The 26,864-nt window shown below is 38.1% G+C and overlaps 2 protein-coding genes across 5 annotated transcripts in view; one reads left to right on the top strand and one right to left on the bottom strand.

Annotated features, from left to right (window-relative positions):
• The window catches only part of GNAL (G protein subunit alpha L), a 72,947-nt gene extending 48,150 nt beyond the window's left edge, over window positions 1–24,797 (top strand). Inside the window, exons 6-13 of one of the 3 annotated variants that reach the window (XR_014025989.1) lie at window positions 5,191–5,245; window positions 5,760–5,833; window positions 6,839–6,915; window positions 7,145–7,265; window positions 8,203–8,333; window positions 9,021–9,088; window positions 17,500–17,561; window positions 24,725–24,797. Coding sequence is in view for 2 of the 3 variants with exons in the window: in XM_081324224.1 (XP_081180350.1) it covers window positions 5,191–5,245; window positions 5,760–5,833; window positions 6,839–6,915; window positions 7,145–7,265; window positions 8,203–8,333; window positions 9,021–9,088; window positions 9,713–9,859 (673 nt within the window). In the remaining variant the exon portion in view is untranslated. Of the gene's footprint in view, window positions 1–5,190; window positions 5,246–5,759; window positions 5,834–6,838; window positions 6,916–7,144; window positions 7,266–8,202; window positions 8,334–9,020; window positions 9,089–9,712; window positions 12,717–17,499; window positions 17,562–24,724 lie in introns of those variants that run through there. The other 2 variants (XM_081324225.1, XM_081324224.1) reach the window with 2 other exon arrangements.
• On the bottom strand, window positions 12,856–26,367 carry MPPE1 (metallophosphoesterase 1). 2 transcript variants are annotated; one of them, XM_081324223.1, is made up of 12 exons: window positions 26,245–26,367; window positions 25,752–25,910; window positions 23,279–23,671; window positions 20,572–20,680; window positions 19,272–19,375; window positions 19,041–19,121; window positions 18,050–18,158; window positions 16,888–16,959; window positions 16,664–16,786; window positions 15,570–15,710; window positions 14,083–14,369; window positions 12,856–13,027 (listed from the first exon to the last, which is right to left on the bottom strand). In XM_081324223.1, exons 3-11 carry the CDS (start codon window positions 23,551–23,553, stop codon window positions 14,187–14,189), a joined length of 1,197 nt encoding a protein of 398 aa, XP_081180349.1. In that variant the 5' UTR covers window positions 23,554–23,671; window positions 25,752–25,910; window positions 26,245–26,367; the 3' UTR covers window positions 12,856–13,027; window positions 14,083–14,186. The 2 variants fall into 2 exon arrangements, with proteins under 2 accessions (XP_081180349.1, XP_081180348.1); XM_081324222.1 differs by lacking the exons at window positions 25,752–25,910; window positions 26,245–26,367 and adding an exon at window positions 24,633–24,864.
• Between the last annotated feature and the right edge of the window lie 497 nt (window positions 26,368–26,864).

Here is a 26,864-nt window from a genome sequence, read left to right as displayed (position 1 = left end):
GAACCACCGTAAAACGGTGCCTCCCACTCCCAACCCCTCAAGACGTCGCAGCAAGATACCATGGTCGATGGTATCAAAAGCCGCTGCAAGATCTAATAGGACCAGGACAAAGGAATAACCCCTATCTCGGGCCCGCCAGAGATCATCCACCAGCGCGACCAATGCCGTCTCCGTGCTGTACCCGGGCCTGAAACCCGATTGGTACAGGTCCAGATACTCAGTTTCCTCCAAGACCAAAGGGAGCTGCCGTGCCACCACGCTCTCAACAACCTTCACCAGGAAGTGAAAGTTGGAGACAGGACGAAAGTTATTTAAAATAGCTGGATCCAAGGCAGGTTTCTTGAGGAGGGGCCTCACCACAGCCTCCTTCAAGGCGGCAGGGAAGCACCCCTCACTCCAAAGTTATTTTTTAAAATTGCTAATTTAAAGGCAAAGCTAAGGCTGGCTCAAGCTCTACAAAACTAGGAAATGATCAGTAAACATCAGTGAGCAAAGTCACTAATTGTACTTGCTTACAATCTCCCTAGCTCTTTTTTCTTGGCCTTTAAGACTAAAATGTAAGTAGAGAAAAGTTGATATTTGGTCCTATATAAAGAATCTGAGCAATTTGAGTAATCAACATTATTTTAGGATGCAAATCATCAGTCTTGGTTTTCATTTTCCTTTCTTCTTAGAATTTGAATCAACATTAAGTAACCTTAATTAACTATGGATCAAAAAGCTTTTTAAGCAATACATTTGTAAAACTCCTCATGTTATGGGTTTTCACTCTACAAAGACTTGCATTGCATTCATCTTGCACTCAGTAGTTCTCAGGTGGATGTGAATCCCACATTTATCAAGATACTGGTTTATACGAAATAATATTTCAAGAAAGTATACTAATGACTGGATAAAACAGTTTTGTCCTGGCGGCAGAAAAAGTGCTCTTGGGTTTGCTTTTTTGGTTTACACAACATTATTCTTCAAAAGCAATCAAGCAGTTAACATTTTGTAATCAATTTGTATTCAGTCTTAAAAAATAGAACAAGGAAGAGGGAAAACATAGAAGACTAAGAAACATCTAGCTTATACCAAACCCTTCCTATTATTATATAATGAGTTTCATAACAAAGGTTGTAGTCACTGCAGGACATGGTTCTGCTGAGAACTTCCTTTAAAAATAATCTTTAAAAAGCACTAAGAATCTGAAGATAATTTGATGTATTTACTAGCATTTGAATGTTGTGGTATATGTAATTGCCAAAGAAGCAGTTGTTTAATAGGTCTTTTTTAAAAAAAAATGAGTATGAAAAAAGTTCCTGAAATAAATATAATTTCAGAATCCAGGATATTCATGTTGAATTCAGTGGTATCATTTTAGGTCAAAATAATTGGCTACTCTACTCCTTCATTGCACAGAATAACCATTTATTTTATTTTTGAACATAAATTCTGTATTGTTATTGAATAAAACAAGTGTGGATCAAAATCCATATTTCTGAGTCATCTGCCTACATAAGATAACATTTAGAGATAGCTTGTCAAAAAAAAGTGTCTGCTGTATTTCCTAGGCAACTTGCTAATGATTCTTACGAATCTAAATATAGATTATAATATCAGTAACCAAAAATATGTTTCATTCTAACTTTTTTTAATAATTAACTATGTAAAGGTAAAGGTTCCCCCACACATGCGTGCTAGTCATTTCCGACTCTAGGGGCCGGTGCTCATCTCCGTTTCAAAGCCGAAGAGCCAGTGTTTGTCCAAGGACATCTTCTGTGGTCATGTGGCCGGCATGACTAGACGCCAAAGGCACATGGAACGCTGCTACCTTCCCACCGTAGTGGTCCCTATTTTTCTACTTGCATTTTTACGTGCTTTCGAACTGCTAGGTGGGCAGAAGCTGGGACGAGTAACAGGCACTCACTCTGTTACGCGGCACTCGGGATTCGACCTACCAAACTGCCGACCTTCTGATCGACAAGCTCAGCGTCCTAACCCACTGAGCCACCGCGTCCCTAACAGTATTTAAACATTGTTTATTTATTTATTAAATTTGTTTGCCACCCATCTTATTGCAAGGCAACTCTAGCTGGCTTATAACATTAAAAACACACATTAAAATTGCAATAAAATACAAGTTATAACTAAAGATAGGGAGAAATGGAGCAGAATATATGGGGAGGGGTGGAGGGGGACACCTCAGTCCAGAGGTCCCCAACCTTTTGGGCACCAAGGACCAGTTCCTTGGAGAGAGGTTTTTCACGGACCAGAGGGTGAGTGGTTTTGTGTGCTGCTTGCATCTTGTGGATGGGGCTTTCCTTGTTTGTGCGGACTGCTTGATGGCATGCCGCGGCCCGGTACTGGTCCACGGACCTGGGGTTGGGGACTCCTGTGTTATCAACTACCTCCAGTGTGATATTCCTCTATTAGATCCCCAAACCAACTGGCACAGCCAGATCTCCAGGCTGTTGTAGAAAGCAGGAGGGTGAGAGCCAATCTCATCTTGGGGCAAGATGTCCCTTTTGTGATTGTTATTTAGTATTTTGGAAATTAAGATTTTTTCATATTAGCTGTAATACTTGTGTTTTTATTTCTGATAATCCCTACTGAAAATTTGTTGTTTAATACAGAGAAATAAGGTTGTAGAGATGATTTTATAGAAGCTAAGATGTATGGAATGAAAAGATGCTTGGTTTTATTTTAAGAGATAGTGGTAAGTTGTTAGTGTTGATTATACTTTCTGGGGATAAACAGGGAGGTTTTCTTTATTTTTCCAGTCCTGCACTTTTTAATTTTTTAATGTATTTATTCTGTATTTGTATAATTTTACTTTTATAATATCTTGAATAAAATTATTGGAGGGAGAGTTTTTCCTTGTTAGAACAAAATAGTAAAGAAATTCCAATATCTAAGGGGCTGCCACAAAGAAAAGTGGGTCAACCTATTCTCCAAAGCATCTGAAGGCAGGAAAAGAAGCAATTGATGGAAACTAATCAAGGAGAGAACCAACCTGGAACTAAGGAGAAATTTCCTAACAGTGAGAACAATTAATCAGTGGAACAACTTGCCTCCAAAAATTGTAGGTGCTCCAATACAGCAAGTTTTTAAGAAGAGATTGGATTTGTCTGAAATGGTGTAGGCAGGGCTTTTTTTCTCATAGAACGCTCCGAACGGAGTTCCGGCACCTTTTTTGGATGGAACCTTGTAGGGTAGGCAAGGCGGGTTGTATGACATGTGTGAGTTCCGGCACCTTTTTCTTTTACAAAAAAAGCACTGGGTGTAGGGTTTCCTGTTTGAGCAGGGGGTTGGACTAGGAGACCTCTAGTCCTCCGGTCCCTTCCAACTCTGTTATTCTGTTGTTGTTTTTTTAAGAAAAACACCAGAGGTACATGTAGAGGAGAGTTTCCTTATTGGTAGAGAAGATTAATTTGTATATCCCATGTAAATTGTTTGAAAATAATGTTTTCCTAGATTTTTCAACACAGAAGCACCTCAGTGCTTCTACTCAAGCGTAAAGACAAAAACAAAAATAAGTTGACTATGAAAAAGCCTGCAAGGTAGACCATGGGGAATTAAAGCAAACCATAATGTAGGTGTCAAAAATGGAGAGGCACATCCACTTTCTTTCCTCTTTTTTTCTTTCCTGACACTTTCGCTTTTGAAAAATAACATGATGTAGAGATGGTGTTCCCATGCTTGTAATTGTGGGATGGGGAGGTCCTGACAGTTATACTCAGCAACAGCATTTCTATGAACCTTCCAAGAAAAAAAAATGGCACAAAGACATAAAAGAATATTCAGTACCTGCCTTGCTTCCTATGAAAAAAGTGTATTTCACAGCAGAGATCCAGGTTGCTGGGCTTTGCAAAAAGGTGTCAGAAAGAGCAGTTAAAGTAGTTGGACATTTTAATTGCTGTTGAGTCTCAGTGTGGCATGAAGGATGGTGTTTCTTCATTAGTAAAAAATTTTTGCTAGCATTTTTCCCACAAGTGCCCTATTTGCACTTGGAGCCTCTTATAGGAGCTGCAGGGATCAGCACATGCCCTTTGCAGTCGTCCTCCTACAACGTGCAAGCTCTCCCTGTAAGCAATCTGGCTCACCCAGGGTCAGGTTGGCTGTCGTTGGAGGCTCGTCCTGCATGTGCGGTGGAGCTGGAGGATTGGGATGGGCCACGCCTCCCGCAATGGCCAATCTGACCCTGGACAAGATTGCTTCAGCTGCGAGTTGCCTGGCCTAAGGTTTCCATTGCCCAGGCTTCCTGATGGTGAAGGGAACTGTGGCCCACTACAGATGAAGAGTTTAACTGAGCCACAAAGTTGAACGCACCTGTAAAGCAGTGGTGCACCCTGAACGCGGAAGCATGAGCTTTGAGAGTGCGAGTGTCTGTATTTCCGTGGCTCATGCACAGAATTCACACCGTGCCTTCCCATTGACGTTCAAGGAGGCTAATTGTGGTAAATACAAATCATTTTTTTTTAAAAAAATAAATGGACAGATTACAATATTGATGATGAATGTAAATGAAAAGGCAGTTTCCAAAGCCTTCCTGCCCCACGGAGGGAAACCTGAGTCGCCTGGGGGGGGGCGCATCAGCTGGGCTGTGCCTTGTGATGAAAAAATAAGACATCCCCTGTTGGGCTTATTTTGGTGGACCAAAAATAAATATAAGACCCGGGCTTATTTGGGGGGAGACGTGGTACTAGAGCACTCTTTCCTGCTCAATGCCCTACAGTTCGTTAAGTCTCGTTACCCATCTTGTTGCCATGGAAATAGCTTTTGCATACTTAGGTAAATCAGATTCCAGCTGATCCTACTGGTTCTTACATCTCCTCTAAGAATTTATCACAGTACCACTTCCCCAATGGACCTATATATTTTAGATTAGCATGAGCAAAAGAGTAAATTATTCCTAATATTTTGTCTGGACAGTGTTTAAAAGAGAATATTGGCTCCCTGGAAGATATTGATTGGTTGCATCAACATAGATACATAATCTGTCAATGTAAAAAACTCCTTAGTATATAATGTATGTCATGTAGAACTGCGCTTTTGGGATTTATTGTGTTTGTCCATTGTAGCTGCAACCTTAATGTAATTCATAAAACTGCTCTTAATCTATAAAAAGATGAATGGAGATGAAACTGCAGTTTTTGACAGTTTTCAGTGTTGGGTTTGTTATGGTTAAAATTGTATGTTTTCTTTCAGCTTCCTGGAAAGAATAGACAGTGTCGGTCTTCCGGATTACACGCCCACAGATCAGGTGAGTAAAATGGAGTAACAAATGTGAACTAGTGTGATAGTCACCTTTAATAAATTATATGAATTCAAGCAGGCTTAAATTGGGAAATACATTGAATTCAATAATGCTTTTATTCATTTATCCCAGCCACAGTTTAACAAGTCATATATGTTGTTCTTGTTAAAAATGCTCTTTCTGATTCCAGTAAAAAGGGAATTTTGAGAGTAGCTTTCCATATTGTGTGTCAAGTTGCTTTTGAAATTAAGGAAAGGTTTAAGAGGTTTGTGCAGTGGAAAAGGAAATCAATATTATGTGAACAAAAAGTAAAATAATTCTGCTGTCCCATTATAATTTTTTCTAATATTTAAATAATTGTTCAGAATTACTTTTTACATTGTCTGATTTGAATACATACAGTAGCATGTGCTCACTGCATTCGTTATATGAAATTGTTGATATATCACGTTTCTTTGCAGGCCAAATTTGCTGCATTAAAATGGAAAATTTCACAGGTGCAATTGTTTTTCATTTCCAGGATCTCTTAAGATGCCGGGTTTTGACTTCTGGGATTTTTGAGACAAGATTCCAAGTAGACAAAGTAAATTTTCAGTAAGTACAGTAATAATGACCTTTAATTTGTGTCATGTTTTATAAAACTAGAAACAATTAAATGCAGTAATAATTAACTTTTTTAATTATGAGGTTTTCTAAAATGTTTGCTGATTTATCACATAAGGGGTAATAGATCAAGACATATACAGTATATATTAGTCAATACTATCCAGGATGTTTCTAACATAGGACATTATCTGATAAGTATTTTTGTTTGATGTATTAGTCTGTGGGCCTTAAATTTAGTATAGAACATTAGTATAGTACAGAACATTAATATGGAAACTAATGTTTCTATTAGTTCATATATAATGAGTTAAAGAGCATTAGTTAATAGAACTAATTTAATGGACAACTTTAAAATTTTACTAAATAAGAAAGCTCTTTCATAAATAATATAGTGCACACAGAATATTGTTACTAATATTTTTATCTTTTGGCTGTAGTAAGTTTTTTCTTACCTAATAATTTTAATATATCAAAGCTGCTTATTGGTTTTAGTGTAGAATATTCTCAAGGACAGTCACCTCTGATGATTATATATTACAATTGTTGCTTATATCATCCTAATAAGACTGAATACATGGCAAAAATTGCTAAAATTGTTGCTGAAATTGAAAAGCTCATCCATCCTTCCTTACACATGGAATTCCCATCTCTATAACTCGGTTTGCCCAATTCTTTTTATTTAGCTTTGTAATTAGCTAAATTGCTAATTGTAAATTGCTATTACATTTGTACTCAGCCGCACTATTCCCCCTATTTTCAGCTGAGCTTAGCAACACTAAAGAGCCACCTATTTTTTAGTCTGCCCTTTCCTAAATTTGACCAAAATGTAGCCCTAGCTACATTTTGATCAAATGAGATTTAACTAAAGTTTGACAGCAGATATTGCAAAATAATGTTCCTGTTTGCTTTCATGCAGTATTTATTGCATTTTCATTTCCATTTGCAAAAGTAAGTGCACATTAGGCAAATGTGACATTCACAAAAGAATAATAGCCTCTGGCTTTTCAACAGCATGTTTGATGTAGGTGGTCAGAGAGATGAAAGAAGAAAATGGATCCAATGCTTTAATGGTAAGAAATATTTTCACGTTCTGTATTTGGTCTGAATGCTTGTTGTTTGTTTCTTATTGTAAATATGCATTATTTTGATTTATCGGGGCTTATTGTTTCATCCTTTATAAAATCTCATAATTTTGTTTATATGTGTAATTACATTGCATTTATCATCATACATGGGACACATAGTGTTTCTGATTAAGTCTTACTCTTTATGTTCTATCTATGATATGTTCTTCCTTAGATGTCACAGCTATTATCTTCGTTGTGGCCTGTAGCAGCTACAATATGGTCATAAGAGAAGACAACAACACAAACAGATTGCGGGAGTCCTTAGATCTCTTCAAAAGCATCTGGAACAATAGGCAAGATATCCATGCAAAAATCAGCTGCATTAGTTTGGTAAAAATGTATCTGGGATGGGCGGAGGATTTTTGTGAAAAATCTGTTAGAACAAATCAAGGTGCCTATTCTGATTTTAATCATTATTGGAATCTTCATATAAGTACCTAGTTTTCTTATCATCATTATAAACAGAGACTGATGAGGTGCAGTAAAACCTTAACCTAATGGAGTTTGGACAATTTACTCAATGTACAGCAGTTCCATCAGTTTATATTGTTTTTATGCCAATGAGCTTATCTCAAAGAACATCAATTCAGATTTAATAGATATTTGGTTTCAGTGGATATCTCGTAACTCCCAGTTGGTCTGATAAAAGATTTTCTGCCTTAGATGGCTATTTTCTCTTAGAGAATATAAAAGGTAGCAGGTGTGTAGCAGGTATATTTAAGGTGCTGGTACTTACCTTTAAAGCCCTACATTGCCTAGGCCCGGGATACTTGCAGGACCGTCTACTGCCAGGAACGACTTCCCATCGCCCAGTGCGCTCACACAGAGAGGGCCTCCTCAGGGTGCCGTCGGCTAGACAATGTCGGCTGGTGACCCCCAGGGGGAGGGCCTTCTCTGTGGGAGCGCCAGCCCTGTGGAACCAACTCCCCCTTGAGCTCCGGATGGCCCCGGATCTCCGGTCCTTTCACCGCGGCCTTAAAACTTTCCTTTTTCATCAGGCTGACCTGAACTGCCGACAGGGGTTTTTTAAATGTTTTTTAATTTTTAATTGTTTAGTTTAAGTTATTTTGGGGCTGTTTATTTAATTTCTTTTAATTTTTGTATTGTTTTTATTGTTGTTAGCCGCCCTGAGTCCTTCGGGAGATAGGGCGGCATATAAGTCCCAAAAATAAATAAATATATATATGTCCAGCTGTGTTGGACTCTGAATTATTTCTTGGGTCTTCACAGGTGGTTACGGACAATTTCTATCATTTTGTTCTTGAACAAACAAGATATGCTTGCTGAAAAGGTCTTGGCAGGGAAGTCTAAAATTGAAGATTATTTTCCCGAATTTATACGTTACACTGTACCTGAGGATGGTAAGTTTCTTAACTAAAGTCTCTTATGATTAAATAATTTGAATGTTTATAAGATTGATTACTTTTGTGCCATCAAGTTGGTATGAGCTCGTAGTGATTAGATAGATAAATTTTTCGGCATGGTGTTCTGTCCCTAAGCTGGTCTTTCAGCTCTTCCACTGATACATTCATTGATACTATCCACCTTGCTGCTTGTCTTTCTCTTCTCTTTCCTTCCATTTTCGTAGCATTAGAGTGTTCTCTAGAGAGCTAAATCTTCCCATAATTTATGCCTTATTTGTTCAATAATCGATGAATTGCTTGTTCATAATATTCTCAGGCGTGTAGTCCAACATCAAAGTTCAAATGTGTCAAGAGTCTGTCCTGCTTCTTCAAAGCCCAGTTTTGCGTATCAGAGTAGTATCATCTACATAGCATGGATTATTGATCTTTCTTTCTCTAATATTACAATCACACTCATCTTTGAATCCAGCTTTCCTTAATATAGATGGCGGCAAATAGATTGAATAAATAAGGGGAGGGTATTGTTTCACTTTTTTGCCAACCGGGACCCAGTCTGCTTCACTATATTCTGTCCATATTGTGGCTTCCCGATCTATATATCGGTTTTGCATGAAAATAAGATGCTATGCATGCATTTTTAAAATTTATATTGCATAGATTTGAATAGGTCTGTGTTCATTACAGCAACACCAGATGCAGGAGAAGATCCCAAAGTTACAAGAGCAAAGTTTTTTATTCGGGATGAATTTTTAGTAAGTATTGATGATTTTTGAGGCATTGTATTAACTTATAAATTTATTTGAATACCAATATGTTTTATTTTTATGTAAGTTTTAATTGTTATGAAAGCAATTCTATCTTGAAACCTTTCATCATTTAAATTACAAATTATAGTCCATTTTTAAAAAATTGTCACCTCTCTTTATAAGCTGTGCAAAGCATGCAAAAAAAAGCACCATGCTATCATAAAAGCCTACTTTTCTTACCCTCAACATCTTGATTGTGGCCATATGTGAAACATTAACTGCTCCTGTAGTTTTCTGTGTGTTTTTTAGCTATGAGCTGTAATAAGCTGCAATGAAAGAAACCTGTAGTACTATATAACCTTTTAGTGGAAAATCAGGCTAAGCTTACCTGGTGAGTAGGTTGCAAAGTTAATATATTCAACTTACTGTCTGGTTATTTATTCAGTTTTACACAAGACAGTTGGGGGCTTTATCTTTGGAACATCCAGGCATTCCTTGAATAAACAGGTTTAATGCACAATTTTTTGACATTAGTTTGAGATGGTGCTAGACTGACGCATCTTGTTATCATTCCCCAGAAGTGCTTTTATCCAACTCTGTTTTCAGCGACTTTTTCATTATCTCTTACAGCGATTAAGTACAGCAACCGGAGATGGAAAGCATTATTGCTATCCACATTTCACATGTGCAATTGACACAGAAAATATTCGGAGAGTGTTCAATGATTGTAGAGACATCATTCAGAGAATGCATCTTCGCCAGTATGAACTATTGTAATTAAGGACACCATGGAGTCCGTGGTTTTAAGCATCTTTCTTTCTTGGCTTCCTCAGATGAAGTAGAGGAAGAGATATTAGATCCATCTGCCTCCTCAGTTCGTTTGCTTTTATTAGCTTTTCTACCCCAGCCCATGCTTTAGGGACAATATGTGTGCTTTATTTTTATATGCCACTTCTTTGTCATTCCACTGAAGTCTTTGGCTACCTCTGTTTCCTTTGGTTTGGTTGTAAATTTTTGTTTATGTTTAATTAATTGGACATAGTCTGCTAATTTTTTTTCAGCAGACTTGTTAGTTCAAGCTGGTATCTGCTAGTTAGACACTGTGTCATACCTAGAATGTTTGTGGAAGGTTTCTTTTGTATCATGACACTGAAGAGTACTTGATAGACAGAAAGGGAATAATGCACTTTGCTTCAGAATTAGAAAATACTGTTGGAGATGTATACATGCATGATGTAGCAGCACTATGATATTTATTACACTGAGTTTTTAACGAACTGAGTTGCAGGTCAACTGATGAAGTGACCTCCTCTTCTAAGCCATTGCTGGCCCAGGAATAGAGTAGGTAAGCAATTTTGGGAGGTTTGGAGCTAAGAGTCTCTTTACACCTCAGGCTTTTGAATTTAGAGCTACTTTTTCAGCCTATTGCATTTAGGCAGAAAATTCACCTTCACATACCATATTTCTTCTGTCCACAAATGATTCAATTAATTTAGATCATTTTTGGGCATCAGTCTTCTATAAAAATATAAATATATATATATAATATATATAATATATATATATATTTTGTTTTACTGCTGGTTTATTATATTGTACAGACTGTAAAGTGTAATATTATTTTGTACAATTTTATTGAAGAAAATACTTGTAGAAGATCTTTGTGCCTTGATTATGGCTGTACCTGTAAAATGAGCTAAGATGTAAGTATGTTTTTGATTGCGCTGTACAGCTTGATGTCAACTTTACCTACAGCAGTGACTGGAGGTTTGAAAAAAACTCTGTAGAGTTTAGGGGTTTTTTTTCTGATTTATATAAAATGTTCTTTAGTATAAAAAGTATAAATTATGCAAATTTTAGTCATATTACCTTTCCAAGTAAGTAATTGCTGCTACTGTGGCAGCAATAGCCTTTCAGACTCAGCTTTAAAAATTGATTTAAGTGTCCAAATTGCAACCTGGTGTTAGTTTTCTGGGAATATCTTGTTTTACCTTTAAAACTATGTTCAGTAATTCTTTGGTCATTCATAAACCATTCACAGTTGCAAATTGTGAATGTGTAAAGGCACCATTAGATAAGGGGTTTTTTTTCAATCTTTGTTGCAACAGCTGCTTTTATTGTGCAAATTGCAAGAAAGAAAAAAGGTGTAATCCTTGTGTTTGGCCTAAGAGAATTACAAAATGACATATTTATTTCTCTTAATAAACAGATCTTAGAAAATGGATTTATTTTAAATATTGTAGAAGCATAATGTTTTTCAAACTTGAATAATTTATGCAAATGACATTCACAAAATAAGTTGTGGTACAGTTCAGCATAAAAGCAAGAATTGGTGTAGCAATAAGGCATGCCTTTCTCGGTAACTATGAGATTGTTTTATATTTTATACATAGGCATTATGTCAGAGTACAGTTTCCAGTGCCTGAGAAAATCTGTACAAATATTTAAAATTTGTAGATGCAATAACAAATTCAAAACTTCATAAATTATAACACTTCGATTATCTTTGCCTTTTGCTATGAAGATAAATTACTCTTAAAATATTTTGATGGCATATGAAACTATTTTTAAATTAGGAAGGCATGTTTATTGCATATATTATCCCAGATCGCTCTTGGAAACTGAGAAACAATTGTATCTGCAAAAGAATCAGGCTAGTAATTTGAAGCATTTTAGATCTACTCTGAAACTGATACTTTGACATACTGTATTCAGTCATAACCTTGTTATGTTTCCAAGATGATTGAAAGAAACTAATTTTGATATGATGAAGACATACCAGTCTAAAGATTCATATTTCCTCTAAAACCATAGCAGTAAAAATGTAAACTACTACCTGTTAAAAAAAAGTGGATGGTTCTGTTATTGAAAAGAATGGGGTAGGGTTATTGTAATTCTGTCCCTTCTTTTTTGTTTGCTGCAAATGTTACAGATTATATTCTGTCATTCAGACAATTTTAATCTAATGCCCTCCAAATAGATTTTTGTTTACAACTTTCAGAACTCTTTCCAGCGTGCCTGGAAATTTTGGGATCTGTTGTCTCCATACTTAGGTGGGCATCAGGCCGAGGAAGGCTAACCTAAACTTTTACTGAATAAAATTCTCTTTAAAGTTTATATAAGTAGATGAAGAAAACCAAGTCTATAAATTTCTTCAGCTAAATTTATAATGCCTTTTTAAGTTGCATAAAAGCACTTTTTTAATGCTATGAATCTGATAGGACTTAAAACATGTAGGAATGGAATGCCAAGTTTTTTGGTAAGGTTTATCTCTCTTGGGAGAAAATAGTCACGCAAACTGAGTCATATCATAAAAATTCTGTGTGAATCTAACAGTAGTTGTTTACATCTTATTCCAGGGGAAATGTTCAACCAAGCTTCAGTCCATGTGTTCATGGATACAGAGTGCACACCCTAATTCTGAATGTGCAGGGGGCTTCTCAGTTTTCTACTTGCAAGCTTATTAGCAAAGGTTTTTGCTGATGCTGTCACACGACTACCATCTAAAACTATTTACATCTAATTTAAAAGTGACTCATGAGACTAGAAAATTATGTCACCTATTATAATTATGTTTTGCTTCTGTTTTGGTAATACCTTGCTGTAAAAAATAACTACGTTATCTTGTATTGCTGGTATCAAGGAAATGAACTACCACTTCAGATGGTCACGCAGCAATAACACTTTAAAATTCTTTTTCTATTACAAAGACTGAGCCTCTGACAGCATAGGGCACTAGTGCAGACACAAAAGGAGGCTTGTAGAACTTAGTGTACAGTTACAAACTTTTAATATACATATTTGATACAAAAAACTTTAGCAAGAAAACCATTCGTTTGATTGTAGATTACAATATTTTTGTACAGCATGAAGCAGTTACTTTATCCTGTAGTTAAAAAAAAAAGTCCTATCAACTGTCTAGAGCTGTCTGTAAAAGCAGTTTGCCTTTGGGCTAGCACACAGGTCGGCAACCTGCGGCTCCGGAGCCGCATGCGGCTCTTTGAGCCGTCTCTTGCGGCTCCCAGCCGCCCGGTGCGCGCGCACCTCTTCCAACGGGCAGTGGTGCGCGCGCACCTCTCCAAATGGAGAGTGGCACCGCCCGTTTGGAGAGGTGCGCGCGCACCTCCCCGAATGGGCGGAGGTGCGCGCGCACCTCCCCAAACCTTTGGAGAGGTGCGCGCGTACCTCCGCGCGAACGGGCAGCGGTGCCGCTCTTTCAGGAAGCTGCCGCGGCCCGTCTGTGAAGCTGCCGAAAGCGGCAGCTTAGCAGACGGGCCGCGGCAGCTTCCTGAAAGAGCGGCGCCCCTGCCCATTCCGAGAGGTGCGCGCGCACCTCTCTGAACGACCGGAGGTGCGCGCGCACCTCCCCAAACCTTTGGGGAGGTGCGCGCGTACCTCCGCGCGAACGGGCAGCGGTGCCGCTCTTTCAGGAAGCTGCCGAAAGCGGCAGCTTAGCAGACGGGCCGCGGCAGCTTCCTGAAAGAGCGGAGCCCCTGCCCATTCCGAGAGGTGCGCGCGCACCTCTCCGAACGACCGGAGGTGCGCGCGCACCTCCCCAAACCTTTGGGGAGGTGCACGCGTACCTCCGCGCGAACGGGCAGCGGTGCCGCTCTTTCAGGAAGCTGCCGCTTTCGGCAGCTTCCTCAAAGAGCGGCGCCGCTGCCCCTTCGCACGGAGGTGCGCGCGCAACTCCGGTCGTTCGGAGAGGTGCGCGCGCACCTCTCGGAATGGGCAGGGGCGCCGCTCTTTGAGGAAGCTGCCGCGGCCCGTCTGCAAAGCTGCCGAAAGCGGCAGCTTTGCAGACGGGCCGTCGCCATCGGGCAACCGGGAACCGGTTCCATCTCATTTTTAAAAAAATGGCAGCCGCGTGCGTCCGCGCATGCGCAAAAAAAACCTTTTTGCGCATGCGCGTGCATGGACACACGCACGCGGCTCCCTCTTTTTTTAATTTGTGATGGAACCGGTTCCCAGTGGCTCTTTTTCTTTTTTAGGTTGCCGACCCCTGGGCTAGCAATTCAAGTACGCATTTGCTGGCATGAATGTAGTCTGATGGATTGTTCTTTAGCTTTGGTGTGTCAGTGACTGATTCCAAGTGTCTGACTTTTCATAGTGCTTTATACTTAGTGATTAAACGCTGAACAAAATGGTAAGGGGAAAGAAGGGGCTGAAAGTGAGCCAGAATGAGGACCACCAGCACAGATCCTGCTGTACAGTAAATGGTTATTACTGTGTTCTCATGTGGAAGGAAGCACTTGTAGAGCGAGAACTCTGTTGATGTTATGCTGCCCTGAAAAATGAAAGCAAGAGTTTAGAAGGTCTGAGGCAAAATGTCTGTAGATATTGAAGATTCTATGAAGGGAGAGGGAAGCTGAGTTCTTCTTAAAGTAGCAGTACTTTCAATTGTTCATGGTTCAAGAGATGCAGACAACTCTGAAACTTCTAATGGTAGTTATTTTGCAATTAAGCACTGAACTGCCCTGTGTGAACATTTTGTGCCATGTGAAAAAAGGACCTTCCAGAACACAACAGCTGTTGTTTGGCCGAGCAAGGGAAGACTTATATAGTTAACAGCTTAAAACCCTTAATTATACTAATGGTTGCTATATAATTGGGGGAACCAAGCATTTGAATTTGCATGAAATAAAATACAACATAGCTCTCTGTTCTTATAGAATTGGGAAGGGATTGGGATTATGGATAATCTAGCCCCATAGATAAGCATCCACATGTCAAGAGTGCTAGAAACATGACCTCCTAGATGGTTAAATAAGGAGTTTAAACAAAATATAGGTGAAACTATGCTTTTCAAGGAGAACAATTTAAAATCATGTTACCTACAATGACACAGATCTATGAATTAAAAATTACAATAGAGCTATAATTGCTTTGCCTTTCCTGAAGCTCAAGGAGCTGAAAAAGTAAAGTTAGCATAGAACCAGTTTTGAAGATAGCATCATTTAAAACAAAGCTTAGAACCAAGAAATTTTTTGGGCTCTGGGTTCATTAAGAATTGTAATCTAGTATACCCCAAAGTAAACTGTGAATTAGTTTCCTCTGAATAGAATTTTGCTGTCCTATGATATAATTTGCACTTTTGAAAGACAAAGAATTCCAGAGGGAAAAGGTGGTCTTGTGAATCAATCAGTCAAGCAAAAACAAGTCTCAATACTGTTTGTTGCAGACTACTGACAATTGTAGTCAGATTGTTTACACTGCATCCTCTTTATAGAAACGTACTAAATATGCTTGCATTTAGAATTGTAGATCATAAACTTTACTTTGCACTCTACAAGCTAGATGGCTCTCCATGTATGTGCTATATAAAGCGGGTGCTTTGTATTCAACTTAAGTGTACTTTTGGAGAGGATGGAAGAAGCTGTTCTGTTTTGCTTTTTTTTACAGGTAGCATCAGTCTGAGAAAATAGCTGATTGCTATGTTGATTTATATTATGAAAAAATATCTGATAAAATAAACATTTAAATTTACCATTATGAAACTAGGATTGTTTCTGTTCCTCCAACTGAATGACGGAACACTGATTTCATGAATGTTACCATTATGAAGCACTTCACAGGCACTGTGGGTATGACCACTCAGAATCAGGCGAGGATGAAACCACCATAATAGCTATAAAGTGGAATAAAACATCACTGTTACTATTTCTGATTTAAGAAATAACTCCTCCACACAGCACATCTTGCTTTCAGTTTCCCCTCAGTCATTTTAATCAGTGCTAATTTATTAAGAGTTGTTATCCATCCATCCTTAAAGTACTATCAAATCACACCAGTAAATACTAGAAGTAACTCAGTTTTGACGCATAGCTGATTCCAAAGCTCCTGCCCACATCTTTGGGAGAAGTGTGGTTCGGCGTTACCCAGAAATCTTTGACTTAATAGGGCTCAGGGAACCACTGCATAACTGTTGAATTCACTCTGATATATCATTAACAAGCATGCTAAGGGTGATATGCTTGATGATTTCCAGTGCCAAGCTAAAATACCTTTTGCTTTATGGCACTCCTCAAATGTATTGGATCTCAGATTTCAAACTTTCCCGCCCAGCTGGGCTTTGAGCCACAAAGACTGAGACCGAATTGCAAAACAGGTACATCACCTGCAGTGCAACTCAGAACAGAGGTGTACAATTTTGACTTCTAATATACTTGGTTGCAAAGTAGGTTCTACACTGCACCTAGGTCTTCTTTACAATAGATTTATATCATTGAAAACTGGTGAATCTCTTGTAAGCAAATACAGTAAAAGATGAAACTTCCCACTTATGGTACTGCGTCTTTCTTTAACAAAGCAACAGTATGCTGTCATTTTTCAGAAGAGGGAAAGAATGTCTCCCAAACTCCAGATGTTCTGAAGACAAAGGAAAGTTCCTCTTGCATTGGTTACTTTGTCACTGTATTTATAGCACTGTTTGCTACAAATATTGTGTGTAAATAATTCCTAAAAGAAATAAGTTCCACCGCGCAACTTTTAAGAATAAAAAAAATCACACTTTTTCTTTCTTAATACAACTCCACAGTTGACACTTAAGTAATGGAAAGCCTCTGGTCAAAACAAAAATACCTTCTGGGAAGCTTCTTGAGAAAGAACATCGTATTTCTCTCTAAAGAGGTCATTCTTTTTCTCCAGGGGAGCAGAATCTTCCCCTGTACATTCTGAGTCACTTCTTCTATAAAGAGGATAATGCTGAGAAGTAAAAGCACAAAATAGTTCCAGATAAAGTTTCTCAATATGTCCATGCTAAATAAAGTGCAAAGATCTCATTCTATCATAGTCTTCCAACTTACCTGCAACAGAATTGGAGCTGAGGCTGGGAGCTTAGCCACATTACTGCAGCTTCTCTTATACTTTTTTTGCTCCTGTCAACAAAAAATCAGAAATGATTTAATATATACCTTACACAGAGCAACAAATAGAAAAGTCACCATGGTTTTTAAGGAAAATGTCTAGTATTTCATTAGAATTGAGGGAATGGTGCAGCTATATAAAACTGGATTTTCTAAAAGATACCTCTCATGTTCAAAGAACGGATGAGTCAGTCAGTTTTTAGGCACCACTTGAGTTAGAGGCAAAAAATGTTTGCAAGATAAATTAGCATATTTTAGCAGAACCTCCCAGGATGTTTTAGAACAATATCTATGCACACAATGCACAAAAAAGAAAACCGTCCTAAGTACTGTGGGTGTCAGTCCTTCAAGATGGATCAGACTAGGAACCAAATTTTTGAATGCTAATGCTACTTTTATTATGCGGTTACAGTAATAGAATCTGCAAGTGTGGATATGCTTCCCCTCCCCTCCCTTTTATCATCAAGGGAACTGGGGAAGGGGGGGGTCAAGCCTAAGGTGCTTTCTTAAATTACAATTCTGCCTCTAACTCAAATTTCTTTTCTCCGACAGTAGCCCCAAGTTACTGCTTTTCCTTCTGCTCAAAGTTATTCTCTCAACCCACTACAGAGGAAGTATGCCACCTTCAATTTTTATATGTGGTAGAAATCTAACAAATATCAAACTATCAGATTTAATTAATTTAAAGAGCAGGAAAGCCCTGCTATATCAAGAGTTTATAAGTGCTGTAGGATTGAGGAATCCATAAATAAACTATAATTTAAAAGGACTCTTCTCTCCCATCTACTAAATTCAGAGACAACAGCGACTTCTGAAGATGATTACAACACTAAAAAGAACAAATTTGATAGTGCTGCTGCTTTATTCATATCCACAATTTCATCCTGGTTTTCCCAATGCCCAAGGACAGAAACCTTCACCCCATAAGGGCTTTCTCATTCATTTTAATGAAGAGAACATATAATTTTTAGAGGAAAAGACATATTGCTGAAAGATTGAGTGCACCAGAATAATAATTTGGGAAGGGCTTAGTTTAAAATAATTCTGGAGAGGAGTTGTTCTTTACGTTGATAAGCTTTCCCAAAAATCATTATATGCCTACCTTCCATGAGCAATTCAGTTGGTGGGAAAGTTCAATGAGTTTGGCTTCCGCTGTTCTGCAAATCATACAGTTGTCACCTTCAAGAGCAACACTGTTCACTATAAGAAAGCTAAGAATATAAGAAGGAAATATGCAAGTTACAGCCAATAAATTAGAAGATCCCATATTCTTAACTTGGAAAGAAAACTCAACAAAGTAAACCCACATAGCATAAGAAGACTTCCCCACTGAATATACTTCTAATGTGCTCAAGAGGATTCCCATCCTCCAAAGAGGCCTGGGAAGGTGTAGACACAAATTCCTTCCATCAGACATTTCTTTGTCTCTACATAACACCTTTGGATTACAACAAAGAGAACCATGTCACAAATAAGTGGAAAATTCGCCCTGGGTTTGCACAGAACCTGCCCAAGGTAATAAATGATCAAGGAAGAAAAATAATCCTCACAATGGATATATAATCATAAATATTGATCTTAACACTGAAGCCGTCATAATATGATTCTCTGTCTTAAATGTTAACTTGGCAAAAACCAATAATGTATGTATCATTGGTTACTAGATATTAGCACTGATATAAAAATGGAGTTTAAACAATGCAGAATCTTAAGATATTGTTTATAGTATCAGGAAATGAATACATGTTTCTATATAATGGGCTGCAGTTAAATTAAAACCCAAATGTTAAAAGCAGAATTAGAACAAATTTAATAAATATAAATATTTTATATGGCTAAGAAGCTAATACCAGATAGGGGGGGGGGGGGAAACAGACCACAAGCAACAATTTTTATCCTTCCAGCAGAAATATATTACAAAGTATTTTCTGCAGAGCTGAAAATTAATCTTAAAAAATCTATTTATAATTTACTTTTTAATAAAATGTAATGTGATGCCATCATTGTGAAACTAATATTTTGCTGTAAATGCCAAAGCACAAAGACTAGCCACAATAATAAAAATCCCAGTAAATAAAAAAAGTTATACTCACTTTATCCCTTTCCGAGTTATTACGTTTTCAAAAGACAAGTTGAAAATTTTAGAGAAACGTTCCAACTTGAATGATGTCATCCTAGGAGGGTATAATAAAAGACACAGCATTTCATTATACCGTAACAAACAACTTAACTCCCAGCATGAAGAAAACATAACTGAATTAGAGCATCTTCACTACAACACCAATATTTTAATCTATATTCCACAATTTTAAAACGATGCTCACTCATAATGAAAGCCAATGTCATGATTGCCAACAATACCAAATACTTCTGTGTGGTCTGGATGCCAAAATATTTTTTGATAGCGTCTTACATCATCTGACCAAGCCTGCAGAAAAATATATTTAAAAATTTAAATGCTAGAATCTTGTTTAAATAAAATTAAATACTATTAGTTTTAGGTTTTTCTATTTTGATTATTCTTGCCTTCGTCTAGAATAAATGGTCAGCAGACAATACATTGAGCTAAGGCAATCAATTGCAAAATATTTATATTAAAATTCATTTTTATATATTAAAAATGAAAACAAACTATTTCCTACATTATATTCAGGGGGAAAAACTTAAAAGAAGATAAAGGGCACCAGTGCATTTCTTTAAACATAGCAGCTTGCATTATCTTATTTTTTCCCACCTAGGGCTGTTGAGTGTTTAGATATTAATATATTAGAGTTATTCTTAGAACCATAAAAAACCTTTCCAAACCAACACAGATTTCTACATATTTTATTTATCAGCCCTATTTGTCCATAATGTGTCCAATTTATCCCAACCCACAGTTCATTTTTGTAACCGTGTTCTGAATATAAATTTGGCTTTAATACCATAAAAATAATCTACCCAAGACATCTACTGAATTTTACACTAATTACTGGGGGAAAACTACAGAGTGTTTCATTTTAAAAAACACTTGGTCTATAACTTACAGGTAACCTCTTGCTAACTGATGAATTTAATCACTACTACCCTGGTAGGAACTGCAAATCTGTCAAAATTCAATTTCATACAGTTGCTCTTTTTTCTCATTTTTCATTCTGCACTATTTCATCATCAATTTGTTTTCTTCTCACAAGCCTACACAAACAATCTGCATTTTTCTTTGTCCACATTTTCCTAATACACACACACACACATACCATATATATTTGTACATGAATTTTCTGAATACTTTAACAAACTGGTTAATTTAGAAAAAATATTTCAGCTGCATTTTAATCGGCATATAGGAGCGGAAAATGGGAATTGTTAAGGTTCATTTCAAAATGCAACTTATAGGAACTAGCAACAATACACCATAGTTATCTGTGCTCAAAGGTCTGCTGCCAACACTGCCAATATTCTCTCAGTTGGCATATCTATTGTGCAAAGTACCATCTATAAATACAAACTTAAATTCTAACAATGCTGCAATATTCATAAACAGCTTCCATTTAATAATTAAGATTCTAAGAACTGAAACTACTCCTGGCCTTGGACTTACTAAAAGCATCTATTTTGCTCGGAGACCCATTCAGGAACACACACCTGGGAAGAGCTCCATTTTCCTTCATCAAAGATATCGCCCAGGATGAAAACTATTTCTGGCTGCAGAAGCCAGAGGGCAGATTGGAAGGCCCTCTCCATTTGCCATTCCCTAGCAGGGGAAAAAGTACAAAATATATTTCAATTAACATTACAAATATTATGAACCAATTATAAAACCTGGATTAAAAGTAGCTGGATACAGAATGGCCTTCTCTTTTAACATTGTGTGGAATGTCACATTTAATAATCTGGGGCCAACATCTACATTTTAGAACTGCCGGGGCTGTACAAAAGAGCCACCATTGGAAATCCTTATCACCCGGGAACCAAATATAGGTGGTTTCACTAGATTTTGGCCTAATTTTGAAGCTTTTCCAACTCTTCAACTACTTAGAATTTATCCACAACAGATGCTAGCAAAAATCAGCTCAAGGAAAGGATAAACTGTTTAGAGTTACAATCAACTATCACAAAGCCCTGACTATGTAACATTACTCCAAACTACATATACAATGCAAAGGGCAGGCTAAGCTTCATTTTCCACTTGAATGATCAAAATACTGGTGACACAGATTTTGTTTTCCTTTCTCTGCAAAGAAACTTCAGTAAAGGAAGAACAAAGAAATTGGCAAAGTACCAATTCATTGCCGTTTTTATTGCTCCCCATCAGCTATCAGCAAGAAGACCTGGTTGGCAAAAGAGGACAAAACGAAGACAATTGCTACCCTTGGCAACAACAGAAATGTTGCTTACATTGGAGGAGAACAACAAGGGCCAGTCAAAAATTGCTATTCTGAATGTTCTAACGGAAGGTTGGGAAAATCGCATTTGCCAAATAAGAAACAGAAGAAGGTACTTTGGAAATGACATGGTACATCCAAAGACCAGTTAAATTGCTAAGTTATAAAGGTGGAATATATATATATATATATTAGAAAAAAGAAATAATCAGAGCGCAAGTTATTATAATCCCAAAGTAAAAAAGAATTATCCTTGATTAGTCAGAGAGCAGAAAAAAATACTGTGACTGAAAGTTATATAAAAATTTCCATTATTACGACACAAATTCAATAGAGAGCAAACATTCTGAAGTCACTCGTGATTTCCTGACATTATCCAAAAACAGCAGACCACCCACCTAGACTCCGTGACCTACAGCAAGAATGGGAAGACTGAAGAAAAGTTTATTAGAGAAAACCTCAGCACCATAAAATGGAAACAACATTTTTGGACCTTGAAGACACCAGAGAAATTAACAGTGTAATAAAAATATTGAGAAGGACAGCCAAAATTACGTATCTTGGTGACAGGATACTGTAACAACAACAACAATAATAGAGTTGGAAGGGACCTTGGAAGTCATCTAGTCCAACCCCGTGCTCAGGCAGGAAACCCTATACCAGGGGTAGGCAACCTCGGCTCTTTTATGACTCATGGACTTCAACTCCCAGAATTCCTGAGCCAGCCAAGCTGGCTCAGGAATTCTGGGAGTTGAAGTCCATGAGTCATAAAAGAGCCGAGGTTGCCTACCCCTGCCCTATACCATTTCAGACAAATGGTTGTCCAGTCTTTTTTAAAAATCTTCAGTGTTGGAACATTCACAACTTTTGGAGGTAGATTGTTCCACTGATTTAATTGTTCTGTCGGGAAATTTCTCCTTAATTCCAGGTTGCCTCTCCCCTTGATTAATTTCCATTCATTGCTTCTTGTCCTGCCTTCAGGTGCTCTGGAGAATAGCTTGATTCCCTCTTATTTGTGGCAACCCCTGAGATACTGGAACAGCTATCATGACACCCAGAGTCATCCCTTTCATTAAACTAGACATACCCAATTACAGCAACCGTTCCCCACATGTTCTAGCCTCTAGTCCCCCAATCATTTGTTCTTTAGGACAATATATAACAACACGAATGACGACAACATGCTGGTAAATACAGTCCTTGATATACAACAATTGGGACTGGAAATTTGATCATTAAGTGAAGCAGTCATTAAGATGTGATTGCTTTGCTTGTTCAGCCCATGTAACTGTTTCACTCAACAACCATGGTTAGAAACTAGTATCTCTGGGGTCTGATCATGAAGCTGAGCACAAGGAATTGGAAGACAACTTTGATACTAAACCTCAAGGCTCTTTTCCCAGACAGCAGTTGCCCTTTGCCTCCTGCATAACTCTTATCTCTTTCCTTTCAACTTTTATAGAACAAGAAAAAATTCTGCATAGATAAACTATTGTAAAATTAAGATAAACAACAGTGTTTTATTATGCAACATGTGTTTCATGTGTGTATAAATCTTTGTTTTAATGTGAGCTGCTCAGAGACATGTTCTGAGATGGGTGACTATACTGTATAAATCAACTAAATAAATAATTTTTAAATCACAGTATTAAGCTGATTCAGACATTGCAGAATACGTGTACTCTTGAACACTATTTTGGTTTTAATGGGTTAAACCAACATGCAAGGAATAAGGTGATTGTTCCTTCAAATAATGAATTTTGCTCAATGAATTATAAGATTCATTATTCCTTTCTTATGAAAGGAAACTACACTGAGATTTTAGCAATGTTAAACATCAACATTCAACAAGTTAGAAAGTAGATACTCAGTTTATAAATTTTTAGATTTGTAACTTTAATTTTTCAGCATGTAACAAATGCTTCCACAAATCAAGAGCAACAAGTTATTGATATTTTGGCTCCTACCTCCTTAGCTTGTCCAACCAATGTCCATTGATTCTACCAAGCAAATGAGGATCTGATAAAAAGATGGTTTTCAAGACAGAATGTGAATTCTGTTTGTTAGTCCCCAGACTCTGATTTTTCAATTCTGGCCAATGACACTGAATTATAACTACATAATAAATTAAAAATTCACAGAAAATGAATACTGTCAGAGTAAAACAAATAAGTTTCAGCATAAAAATGCCTCTTTTTCTCAAAGAATAATAGTTCATAGGTTTTAAGCATAGAATCGCCATCTCAGCCTACAGCAGCACTTTTTCCATAGAAGTATCACCAATGTCCCTTTTTTTCATGCCCTGAATCAAATGTACATTACTGTGTATTTCATGTGGTTCTTCTCATCAGCTAAAAGACCTATAAAAGACACAGAAATAAATTTTATAGGGCCTGTACTGAATACAAACTACATCATTCACGTATATACCCCAATTCAACAATGCAATAAATAAGAATGTATAGCAATTGCTTAAAAGTCATTTGGTTATAAGCTCCACTGAACTCTTACAGCTTCATTCTTCTAAATAAAGTGCATGCCATTGCTCTGTAACATTTTATAGTGACAGATTTTAAAATTTTACCAAATAACTGAATTGTAATAAAAGACAAATCTATCTCCAACATTTGTATTTAAAAAAATACTGTATGAGAAATAGTAATATTTGTGATACCTATTATTATTATTATTATTATTTTGAAACTGACATTTTTGGCTTCAGAATAACTATTCTGAATTGATCTCAAGCTGATCAACTTCAAACCAGGGCATTCTGACCTCAAAATTGTTGGCCATAAATTGCTTTACATACCAGACATTTTCTGATTCTGTGCTGTAAACCTCCATCATGTGACCCTTTACTCTAGCTCTATGTCCATTTCTCTACCCCAAAGAGCCATCATTCATTTCACAGTTAGAGGTTTTCACTGAAGGGCCTTTCAATGGTTTACCTACTCAGCAATAGAACTGAAAGAGTAATATCTACTATTTCTGTATCTATCAAAAGAACACTTGTAAATCATTTACTATTTAAATTAATACAACACTGCAACAATAATCATTTAATTTCTATTCATCACTATAGCTGTGGCACATTCCATTTCCTTTCCTTTCATGTTGTGCTTTTTATGTAGGTTGCAATGATTTCAAGAGTCCAGCAAGTTGATAGTTATTTTCAGCTATAGTTATTTCCAGAGACCATCAAAAACTCAGCTTATTTTTTAAGGCCATTCTTGCCCCATAACAATTAATCAAGATTAATAATATAGCTTGGATGGAGGGCCAGCAGAAAATGCCTTATTCCTTTCTGAGCAGACTCACCTTCTTGATGCAAAACTATGAATGTTGCTTTGAACATTCTTGTGTGTGTGTGTGTGTGTGTGTGCTTTTAATACAGTGCTTTCCCTTTTCAGACAGCAGCATTCATGCCTGGAAGCCAGCTCTGCAGAGGGAATTGCAACAGAGGGGGAAGGGACTGATAAGCACCAAGCCAGACTGGCAGGAAATTGGCTGTAACTGTCACCCTCAGTGCAGCTATTCTGGGAATACTCCAAAGGCAACTTAGATCCCGCCAGTGTTTGCAAGCTGCAGCAGTTTAAGAGAACTGCTGATTCAAAGCAAACATCTTTTGCTTGACCTTGGTGAATGAGAAGGGCTCCCCTGAGGAAAAACAAAACAAAACAAAACAAAAGGAGAGATTTCAGGGAGTTAAGCAAAACTCAACAAATCCATTTTTAAAAAAAAAATATTAAGAACTTTTGTTGGAAACTGTTTTCTAAAATTTATACCTTTATAGTATATACATATTAAGATGTAATTATTAAAAGTAAACAGCACAATTTCTTTCCCAACTCTAAGCTCACAAAACCCACTGTTTTACTGGGGGGTGGGGTGTCAGGTTACTGTATCACATATTGAGAGATCCTGTGGGTAAACCTAGTTCAACATTACCATAATTTTCATTAGGACCAGCTAAACCAAGGTGGGGGGGGGTGCAAGCTTGCCAACTTTAAGACTTGTGGACTTCAACTCCCAGAATTCTCCAAGTCCACAGCTCTTAAAGTTGCCAAGGTTGGATATCTCTCAACTAAAACCTCACAAAGTAGAGAGCACACTTTGGGGTTAAACACAGTTGTCTTCACAAAGGAAGAGCAAGGAGCACAAAGCGATTGCTGGGCACCATTTCCAAGACTTCAAAAGAGCAACAGCTCCTCATTTTGCCCAGCCTCACTTTGGGTGGACAAACCATCCCATCGCAAGCATTTTGGCTAGACTTTCTCGTTACTTTGTGACTTATCAGACGGTCGAAATGAAACGTGGCAAAGAACACCCATCTTCAAAGCCGGAAGCCCCAAAACGATCTGTTTAGTTCCGCCCCGGTGAACTCTGGCAAAGGCTTGGCAGTGCAAAATGCCTGACACCGACCCACGCAAATCACACCTCGGCGCGATGCACGAACCCGACCCATTTTCTCGCTCGGAGGAGCAGCAGTTCTCCCAGCGCGGAAAGCTCGGGAGGACAAAACGGAAATCCTTTCGAATCGAAAGTCAAATCTATTTCAGCCAGCCAGAATTTCTCTTATTTTTCTTCCTTCCGATCCTGCAAACGAGGCAACCTTTCAGCGCTATTATTATTATTATTATTATTATTATTATTATTATTATTATTATTATTATTATTATTATTATTATTATTATTATTATTATTATTATTATTATTATTATTATTAGTCCAATCTCTTTGCGCCCATCTCACTCTTTAAGGCAGGGGTTTTCAAACTGGGTCCTTTTATGACTTGTGGACTTCAACTCCCAGAATTCCTCAGCCAGCATGGCTGGCTGAGGAATTCTGGGAATTGAAGTCCACAAGTCATAAAAGGGCCAAGTTTGAAGACCCCTGCTTTAAGGCGACCCGGAGCGTTGCTGCAACTCACCGAGGAGGGGTGGGCGGTGGGGGGGAAAGATCTTCCGCTCCAAGAACGAAACACGCCAGTGGGGAAGCTTCGCCTCCGCATCTATGGGAGGCCGCCGGGAGCAGCTGACGCGAGAGCCGCACCTCCCCCCCCCCCCCGCCAAACCCCGGAAGAAAAGAGAGGCGGCAATGATGAGCGAAGGCAGGGTCACGCGCCAGGCACCGTGTGCGCACCCGCCGCATCTACGGCGAAGTCCTCGTTTTGCGGAAGTTACACAAGGTCGGCTAGGCGGGACCCTTTCCGGGTCTCTCCTTCGGCCTCTTGAGGAGATGGTGGGTCTGAGCGGGCATCGCCACCCGCCTTAGCCCTGGCGGGATGTTTGGATGAGTAATTGTTGCTGCCTCCTCACATCCGCGTGGTGCTGAGGGGCTGCTCTGCAAGGTTCCTTACCAGCAAAGCGTTTCCAAGGTGATCGTGGCTTCTTGTTGGGCGATAATGGCATTCGGATGCAATCGATGCAGCAGTGTCCCGTTGATCCAAAGAATCGGTCCAAAACCAGGCGGTACCGAGCACCACACTCACAGAAACGGTAGTGTTTAAAATTAGCCTAAGGTACCGGAGGAGGTGGACCATGCCCTTAT

This window comes from Vipera berus (genome assembly GCF_964194415.1).
Source record: "Vipera berus genome assembly, chromosome: 3".
Classification (NCBI taxonomy): Eukaryota; Metazoa; Chordata; class Lepidosauria; order Squamata; family Viperidae; genus Vipera; species Vipera berus.
Note: the sequence above shows the minus strand (reverse complement) of the source record. Positions and strands in the feature narration are given on the sequence as shown.